This window comes from Dryas octopetala, chromosome 2 (genome assembly GCF_963921425.1).
Source record: "Dryas octopetala chromosome 2, drDryOcto1.1, whole genome shotgun sequence".
Taxonomy (NCBI): Eukaryota; Viridiplantae; Streptophyta; class Magnoliopsida; order Rosales; family Rosaceae; genus Dryas; species Dryas octopetala.
The window spans coordinates 22307529-22317655 of record NC_141367.1 but is presented as its reverse complement, the minus strand read 5'-3'; the positions used below and the strand labels follow the sequence as shown (position 1 = coordinate 22317655).

General features: G+C 36.8%; 1 protein-coding gene across 1 annotated transcript; it reads right to left on the bottom strand.

The window, feature by feature from the left end:
• Positions 1 to 232: 232 nt before the first annotated feature.
• On the bottom strand, positions 233 to 3689 carry LOC147294176 (Serinc-domain containing serine and sphingolipid biosynthesis protein). Its single transcript, XM_086230314.1, has 6 exons — positions 3488 to 3689; positions 2745 to 2981; positions 1525 to 1636; positions 1270 to 1444; positions 877 to 1114; positions 233 to 748 (listed from the first exon to the last, which is right to left on the bottom strand). Exons 1-6 carry the CDS (start codon positions 3660 to 3662, stop codon positions 450 to 452), a joined length of 1236 nt encoding a protein of 411 aa, XP_086086440.1. The 5' UTR covers positions 3663 to 3689; the 3' UTR covers positions 233 to 449.
• Between the last annotated feature and the right edge of the window lie 6438 nt (positions 3690 to 10127).

Sequence of the window (10127 nt, the reverse complement as noted above, 5' to 3'; positions counted from 1 at the left end):
CAGAAATATTAGTTTAATATAAATATTGTTAGGTCATTATATTTTTGCACATTTAAATTTTTTAAACTTTGAATCCATCTATCATGTAAGTAAAAGAAAAATGGATACATCAGACAAATTCTTGTCGAACCAAATTGGCCCAAGGATATACCACTGTCTATCATGCAATTCACTGTCTATATTTTGATGCATGATAGAGAAATTAAATTCAAGGAAGAAAAAGCTTTCAACATAAGAAACTTAAAGATGCAGACCTGATTTTATTGCAACTTTTGTTCCATATATATATGTGCAAAAAAGCAAGCCTTACATACCTTGAAATTTCTATCACATATTCTACTCGGCTCAACTTTACTTAAAACTAGAGAAAGCATATAAAATAATTACATGATTAGCTTTATACTCCACAGTCAAACAATTGAAGAACCTCATAGACAAAGTGGAGGAACCTAGAACTCGCGATCAGGGAAAAGTAAAGGAGCCACAAGGGACCAAACATAGAATGCAGCAGTAACCCATTCTGTGCAGATTCGGACCCAAACCGACGTCCAGCCAACGTCTATCAGGTCTGAGCTCTCTGATGAGTTGGTCCAACCCGAAAGAAGCATTGCTGAATACATGCTAGCCAATGCAAATATCAGGTGGAAAAAAGTATAGGAATAACTAACTGGTTTTGCTTCTTTTTCCTTCTTTTCTTTCCCTTCTTCCAACTCCTTGCCATCAAGAAGAGGTTTCTTTTCAGCTGCCCCTGCGCCACAAAATTTAACAAGTTTGTTAATATGTAATTAACAAGAAGCAAAATAGTAGTTTTCATGAATTGCAAATTTATCTTTGTTATTTTCCACTGAATATAATACAAAAATTTGTTTTGGGTACCTGATCTGGGTGAAGAGGGCGGTGATAAGAAAGTTGTTGAAGATCCAGCACGAAATGCAGAGTACAAAACTGAAAGAACGGTTGTCGCCAGCCCAAGAAAAAGGGTACTTACAGAGACTGCTTTGGAATGGTGAAGACCATTGCAAGCGTAGCCACGAGGTTCACAGGAAAGAGCTGTGTAACACACATATGCACTATAAACAGATATCACAGAAGCAGGAAGGAGGCTGCCATTCACCTGTTTCAAGAGCATCAGCAAGGCATGGGATTCAAAGTTCACACAACTTACATAGCATACAGGAATAAGTATAACGCTTGATAACATATGGGGAATGCTGGACACTTTACATGACACGTGATACAAACCAATGAAGTTGAACATTTTATCCTTACCGTCGGGTGTAGTGCAATAACAGCAAATGCAAATGCGAGAATCATGGTCATGACAATAAAGAAGACATTAAGGCCACAGTCTTCACCAGATGGGTTGAACCAAATGAACAGAATGCCTGAGAACGCAAATGCTACAAGGTAGCATACAATTGATACAGCAAGCAGAGCAATATACCTGAAATATACACATCCATACAGTGAGAACTCAAATTAAACCAGTGAAAGGGAAAATGATATATGAGTACTTAAACCAACCATTTCTGTTCATCTTTCTCTACCCATGCATCATTCCATGAGTGGGTAAAGTCTAGTAAGATAATGACTTGAACAAGTAAAAATAAACCGGCCCCGAATTTTGATAGAATTCCTGCAAGCACATATTATAGAGATTAACTATTCACTTTGGCACCAATTCACAGGGAACAAAATAACAATTTTGCAATTAAAAAGGAGAAATGGTGACAAGATAACCACCATGGGAACTAGATTCATGACTGCCCAAATAGTGTGGTAGTTGGCCTGATTACCTTCTATTTAAAATCTTTATATACATCATATACCACATAAACCCAGCCCTGAAGTTCCAAAGTCCCACTAATTGAATAACTTTTGTAGCTATATTCAACTAACAACATATTTGACTTGATTTCATATAGTAAAAATGAAGCCACGAAAACAGTTTTTCCATACTTTCATGAAATTCATCAACTCAGTGCCTTTAAAATAATGAAATGTTCCCAAGTAACCATGGAAACGGTGGATTCTAACACCCAATCGGTCCTATGTATGTTGCAAATCTCAAAAACAACAATTTCATTCCTCGGAAAACTGCACAAAAATCAGGAATGACAATAAGCATCCAAACTTGTATGAATTTCCAAACACACATATTAAAACGAAGCGTGAGAGGGCGCGAAGAAGGAAACGCCAAACACTTCGGCCTAACGGGAATGAGCAATGACGAAATGACCATATCATAGTGCCAAGAAAATGCTCGCTGAGGAAATTTTAGCTGCTATGAGTAAAAAGTTTATCAACATTCAAATCAATAATTATTAAATCAGGACTAACAAAAACCATTCATATTTCCATAAAGTTTCAAATAATAGAGACCTGTCCTAACCCGTCTAAACCACCTGCACCCGAGCCCATCCTCTTAGTCATATACTGCACATGGGATAAACTCTATCTCAGCTACATAACAACTCTATCCTATCTAAAGTACTCCCATGTTTTGTATTTCGAATATATAGAGTTTTACTTGTGCACATGTACTGCTCTTCTCATAAATACAATGGATTAACCTCAGATTTATGAGGCTTTCAATCACACTTATGTTCACTCTTATATCAAAGACACGTGTTACATATCCTAGTGAAAAGAATGTGTTTCTCCAACAGCACCAGGTTAAAGAAAAGAAGCATGAAATATTGATGGCTAAAGTTAAATATATTGGTTAAAAAAAAAGTACTAACCATAGATTGAGATGACAATGTCCGGAAGGAAAAACACGAGAATGACAAGCAAAAGCCAGATCAGCATCTTGGCAATCCATCCACCATGATGCCAGGAATCTCGTCTGTCATTTTGGTCCTTCACTCCAATCATTATAAGGGCAAGTACAGCAAAAAACAAGAAATTCCCTAAGCTCACGCGAAGAACTGCTTGTATCTGGTACCATTCCTTGGAGTGAGTCTCAGATGAGCTTATCCCTGCAAATGCCAAAGGATATCAAAATCAAATGTACAACAGTGGAAAATAATATGGGGAAATGAAACAGACTTTCCACAGAATCTCGGTTAATTATTAACTTCACTAAGGGTATCATAAAGCTAATTTGGCTTAAATTCTAATTCTGACATTGCCAGTTTTGCCATATCCATGGTATAACCTTTTAAATGCAACCGAGAATTCCCGATTCATTAAGACAATTAGATAGCTCAGATAATATGCATTCTATTCATCATCTTTATAGGGTGATACTAACCCATTTCTTTACACTTGGGCAAGGAATTGCAAACTCCAAAAACATAACAGTAGCTACAACATGCATCCTATGACCAATTGAACAAAACAAACCCAGTTCAGAAAACTCAGAGTCAAATACAAAGAAACCAAAATTCCAAACATTAAAAGCTTCAAAATTCCGATATAATTAACATACCCAATTGAAAATTAGTTCCAAAAACGAAAAGAGTTTGTGAAGAAGGGGACTCACATGGGATTTTCTCCAACAGAGGAGTTCCAACTTCTCTGAGAACCCAAGAAACGACCAAGGAAAGGCCGAAGAGACCACAATAAGCAAGCCTTGCTGATCTCTTGGAAACCCCAGAGGCCACGGACGTGCAGAGACCGCACGTCAAAGCAGCACAGCAGGACATCAAGCACGACATCTCTCTCTCTCTCTCTCTCTCTCTCTCTCTCTCTCTCTCTCTCTGCGCTTAGAAAGCGTTGCAGTAAAAGAGTGTATGACTGACTGACTGGTAGCTGTGGACCGACGAGGTTGGTTGGACTTTTTTTCTCTGGTGAGGTGTTGAATATTCGCCTATTTGCGCTCGTAATTTCAAACTTGATGTTCATGACCGTCGGATCTTTGCGTGATGATATAGATTTGACAAAGAAATAAACGGTAAAATTTGTCTTACTTTCTCAGAGTTTACGATAATTACGTAGACTGACCCTTTTGTTTCCGATTAGTGGTAAGTGGTAACCTCCTCTTTTGAACTTTTCATTTAGCATTTCTTATAAGGCTGTAAAAAATCGACAAAAAAAAAGGCTGTAAAATGGGCTGGGCCACAGCCCAGATCTACTTTTGTTGGCCCAGGCCTGGCCTATTTAAGGTCTTTTTTTTTTTTTTGGCCAAGGCCTATGTAAGGTCGACTTGTGTAGGGATGTGCAAAAATACTGAAAAATTGAGTTTCGAACTGAATCAAACCGACTGGATCGGTTTGGTCTGGTCTCTTTTTTTTGTTTTTTTTGTTTTTTTTTCTGATATCAAACCAAACCAATCCGAATTTTGTGGTTTGGTTTTGATTTTCAATATTGAAATTTTTTATTTTAACCGAACCACTACTAATAATATATATTCATTTTTATATATTAATTGGTTTATATATGATTTTAATACCTATTATAGAGTAAACCAAATTCTCTATTATAGTTTATATGTGTTTGTATATGTTTATTATAGTTTATAATTTATAATTTATAATTTATAGTTTATATTATACGATTTTAATACCTATTATAGAGTAAACTAAATTCTTTATTATAGTTTATAACTTTATATATGTTTATTATATTTTTTAGTATAGTTTATAGATTTATAGTATATGTTTATAGTATAGTTTTTACTTTATAGGATTAGTCTATAATTTATAGTTTGTATATACTATACTACTAAGGTATATATATATATATATATATATATATACTAAAACAATTATAGTTAAAGGTATATATATGGTTTAGGGTATAGATCGAGTATAATAGTATAGGTAATTGGTATAGAGTATACTAGTATAGGGTATATGAGTATATGAAATAAGGTATAAGGCATAGGGTATAGGGTATGAGGTTTAGAGTATACCAGTTTTTATCTGGTTTCTGGATAACAAAACCAACCGAACCGATATTCTCAATTAACCAAACCAGTCAATTTGGCCTAGGCTCCTCGTCAAAGTCAAAGCAAGGAATCAAACCCACAGACACCGGTTATGAACCCAGGTACGTTACCAAAATGAATGAGTAATAAGTGCGTCGATTCGTCGGGAAAACTCACTATATTGGTTTTGGTTCTCGAATTGGCCATTTCGAAAATGTTGATTTGGTTACGGTTATGCCTCTGTGGTTCAGTTTTTTGAACCATGCACACCCCTAGACTTATGTGTGTGCCAATGAACCAAAGCAACATGACCCAATTCTAACTTTTTAAGAAGAAAAAGTTTGATATTTTATGAATGTTATAAACTAGAAAGAAAAATATGGAAAACTAAAGTAACAAAGAGTGTTTCTCAATTAGCTTGTGTATAAATCTTTACAAGTTGATACCTATTTATTGGCTTACAATAAATGACTCTTTAACCACCCATAAATTTGTAGGTTACAAATCATTAATTACCATCATTAGTACATATCGAGTTTGGGTGCATTGTGGGTAATTCTACTGTTCTTCCAACTGAGCTACCTAACAACTGCATGATCATTTACACATTAAACCTTATGATTTATAACAATGAACTCATATTATTTTTATTTTCTAGCTTAAATTTTGTTGAGTGATGTATATTTTATATTGGTATTATAAAGTCTATTTTGGTATTGAAAATCTTTTAATAGAAGGGAAGAGGGTGCTATTGGAAAGTGGTTAAATTAATAAATTTCCTAGTATACTCGGATGATTAATGAAGCTAAAAGATGAATAGTGAAGCATTTCGTAGCCTCAATTTCAAACTTGTCTTAAATGCTGAAATGAAAATTTCAAAACTATTTCATTATGGGATAATTCGGAAATGGAGTACTGTTTATGTTCCAATTTTAGCATTTTAACAAACAAACAGAGGGACTTAGTTTATGATCTTAGTGGCAGTGAACGTTTAGTCCACATCTAAAATAAGTAAGAGTTTGAAACCCTTTTCTTTTGACCTTCTTTGAACTGAAAAAAAAAATACCGCAATATTAATTTTATACGAAGAGTCTATTGTACTGACGGATCCACTTGTATCATTGAGGACCAGGGTTAATTGACCCTATGAAGCTAATTTTTGTTTTTTTCCATTAAATTTAAGTTATTGGTTGTAATTTTCTTAATCAACAGGTAAAACTGTTTGATAAAATGTCTCCAAAAGATAGTTCCGGCCATAAATCATTAAGTAATGAGTCTTTTTCATCACGCTTCCACCAAGACAAATACCTAAAAAAATTGGCCACGAGTCTCTCTCGTACCACTACAAGCGCGCGCGGGCACTAAAAGTAGTTTATGATATGAAATCCTCCAAACCCTTGAAGACATATGATTGCCAAAGGAGAAGCTACACATAAAATGCTCCACAATATCTCTGAGTGCTGCAGTTGAAGAGTCACCTAATAACCTACAGATTGGCACGTACCCTAACTAGCTGCCACCATCTTTTGGTATGAACCCTTCTCTAGCTTTGACAGATTGACACTCTAACGCATCATTTGCGTGATGTTTCTTGAAAGGGAATGTTGTGATTGTGGTGTTTCAGTCGGTCACATCCTGAACTCAAGATATCAAAGGCCCCATCAATTATTCTTCTTCTCAAAGCCTCAACAAAAGAAAGTGATAGAATTAGAGCATCAAATCTAAAATCAATTGACAATGGGTGAAGAGACTCAAGACTTATAAGCACATATGTTAAGCTCTAGTTTTTCGATATAGGACATTGCTCTACATTACTCTCAACACGCCCCCACACGTGTAGCGAGATTTTTGAGCCTTACACGTGAACAAATTGTATTGGGTGACGTGGGAGCACACGTGTGGCCGTTGGACCTTACACGCGGATAACCAAGCTCTGATACCATGATAGAATTAGAGCATCCAACCCAAAACCAATTGGCAATGTGTGAAGAGGTCCAAGACTTATAAGCACATATATTAAGCTCTAGTTTTCTGATGTGGGACATTGTTCCACATTACTCTCAACAGAAAGTACCCCCAAGTCCCACCATGCAGCTTGGAGTTTTTTTTTTTTTTTTTTTTTTCTCTCTCAAAATTGAGCAAAGCACGACACTCATTGGTGTCTCCAAGTTGCTAGCTAACACATTCCTCCTGCCTCTTCTGCAGTGTGTGTACATGACCCTCATTGGTCTGTTCTAGGCCATCCGATGTGGACCCATTATTAGCTGGAGATTAATTAGAGGATCATTTTCACATGCAGGTCCACATGAGATTTAAATGGTAGATTAAAGATCTTATCCCTAATAGCTTAACTGTTTATAGAGATAAGGTTTGGGTCTTGGGAAGCATTTTCATTGCCACTCTTTTACATGGCAATGAGACATGATTAGACACGTGGAGTGGAAATATGATTGTGATGTTCTTGGCAAAACTAGTACTCTGTCGCAATCTTAGCCTTGTAATTGGAGCTAGCTAATATAATGGTCCAATACTCCAATTAATTGAGTATTGATAATAATGAGAACTCAGTTGAGGTTCTCATAAAAATCACAATACTGGGTCAGTTAATCCAACATCTCAAGATATTGGTACTGATAAAGATGATCATTATAAAGTTGATGTTTAGTACTTGGATCTACTTGTAACTTGCAAGAAGCTAGAGCGGAACAATTATGAATGGCAGACAAAAGTTATCTGATAAAGACGTTTAAGTTGGTATTTAGGGAGAGAGTTGGAGGAGTGCCACGTGACATGGGTGTGGTTTGAATAGGTACAAGTGGACCCTAGGACTAAGCATTGAAGGGTTGGAACTCAAGTCAATGTGGATTATATATCGATCATCTGGCTTCCAAAATGCCAAGACATGCAGTACCTCCTCCCCTTATATATTTTGATGTCAATAAATTTGGGTTAATTTAGTTGAAGGCAAAGGGTTTACATGTGAGATAGTGTAGACTGATATATTCATCATGGGAAACATAGGTAGGAGACTTTCTAAGTGGAAAAGAATGGTGAGACAACAGAGAGGGAAGCTCTATATTATGAGGGTCTGCATCTCTATGCTTCTTGGTTGCCACAAGTAGTACTCTTGATCATGATAATTAATTAGAAGCTAGCACATGCAATTAGCTAGCCAGCAAGCTAGTGTTGGTTTATAAGGAGTATTTGAGTCATTTAATTTGTGCAAGCATATGTTCCACTTCTCATCCCCTAATTCCTTGGTTTTATTTGCTAGCTAGCTAGCTTTTTCTGTGACTTGCATTTGCTTAATTTGCTTTGTACAATCAATTACTCTAAGAAGTAAGTACACACAAATATATAGGAAAATTCTGAATCATACGTAAAAAGTTTGATTTGCAAGATAACAACCATGTATGTACAAGAGACCACTCCGGCCACCTACTGATTGGAGATGGAGCGCGCTAAACTGCTCGTGTTTCTGTCTCGCAGCACGTACCTACGCCCCGGGTGCATCAGAAGATATGTGTATTCAGGTGGTGAAATGAGACCCATGCGGGCCATGCAGATTGTAGTCCCATATATAGGGTATTATAGTGTGAGTATGAGTAGAAATATTTGAGATAGTTAGGTTCTTGTGTGAAGAAGAATGTATGATTGAGGGGTGAGATATGCCCAGTGTACGTAGTGTGATTGTGTAAGGTTAATCTATATTCTTGTGTTAGTGTAACTTAATTAATTGCTAATACTGTGTTTAATTTTGTGTTTGCTGTTATTTTGTTAGTTGTATCTATTAATCTGAGGTATCACTCACCAGTCACCATCCATGTCTAATTAATATGACAATGAGCATCTAACAGATGGATTAACATAATATATCCTCACAAAAAATTAAGAAAACATATTTTGTGGTGCTAGACAGCTAAAATTAGGAAAAATCCAAGTGTGAAGTAGTATTATTTATGTAGGTTCTCATTTCTCACGCGTGCCGTCTTGTTTGTATTTACCTACAAATCTTGAAAATTAATTTGAACTGGAATATGATCCAAAAGCTTCCTGAAATCCAGGCAGCACTGGATTTGTTAAGCTACCCTAAAATACACGGTGGGACAAACTACAGCTCTCTTTGATAGAGACAGAGGGGGGTGAGGGGTGAGCTTGAGATTAGGATACAACTAGGTGATTGAACAGGGAGACAACTCGGACAAGCAGATGTGTCTCTGCTTTGTCATCTTTGATTCACTCGGAACCCCCCTCCCATATATGTAAACAAACCCAGTCACAGACTCATAGCCCCGAGCCAACACATGTCACCCTCCATGTATATAAAAAGCTAGCTAGCTAGCAAGCTCAAGTTCCAGGACCATATATAGTCCTTTGTTGCCTGAACTGGACTAGTCTGGTAACATGAAAGGAGAGTGGTCCAAAGTTCCAACACCAAAGGTGACCAGATCGTGGGACAAATGCTCGAGGCTGGTGCGGGAGCAGAGGACACGGTTTTATATCATATGGAGGTGCACCGTCATTCTTCTGTGCTGGGAGGAGTGAAGCTGTGAAGGAGACAACAGACTCTCTGATTTCATGCAGGGGATAAGCTAATGTAGATATTAGGGGAGTTAGTTGGCTGTTGAGAGGCAAGTATGTGAAATTTGATATGTGTAAAAAGGGGTCTACTGTGGCTGGGATGGCCAGACTGTGTAAAAGATAAGAGTGTAATGCTACATTTTTGTGTTGCAGAGTAAGATGATTCTATTCAAACAAAGCAAACTGCATGCCAAGGCAGTGTGTAACAGTTGAAATATACAATGAACATAGCAGTACCAACAAGCTGCACAAATGAAAGCAAGTTTACAGACCACTATCCTATAGAAACTTTAAAGAGATACATGCAGGTAAATAAGATGTCTGCTGCCCACTTTGATCCTAACAGAAGCCTCTGACCGAACCACTTTGCTCCGGCATTCGTTCTTTTCTCTGCAAATGTCATAAACAAGTCCTGTCCAGAATATAAATAGCTAATTAGCTTAGTCACTGTGCCAGAAAAACTCTTTCATTACAAGTTGGATGCCAGTAGAGTAGACCTCTTAGACTGTTGAGTTGTAGAAGATACAAGTCCTAACATTGTGAATTCATGTGGCCAGTGGGTTCCTCATCAATAGGGAATACAAAATTGAAGGAATCCTCAGAAGGGCATACATGTTCTTTCTTGTTCTTGAAACAATCTCACCGGTTAAGCTAAACTAGAACAAAATACAAA

What these genes read in the sequence shown, in the direction of transcription:
- LOC147294176 (XM_086230314.1), bottom strand. Translation starts at nt 3,662, where the DNA reads ATGTCGTGCTTGATGTCCTGCTGTGCTGCTTTGACGTGCGGTCTCTGC. An exon ending in TCTGTTGGAGAAAATCCCAT is followed by an intron (nt 2,982 to 3,487) that starts GTGAGTCCCCTT and finishes TGGCATTTGCAG; the next exon opens with GGATAAGCTCATCTGAGACT. An exon ending in GCCCTCTTCACCCAGATCAG is followed by an intron (nt 749 to 876) that starts GTACCCAAAACA and finishes TTTGTGGCGCAG; the next exon opens with GGGCAGCTGAAAAGAAACCT.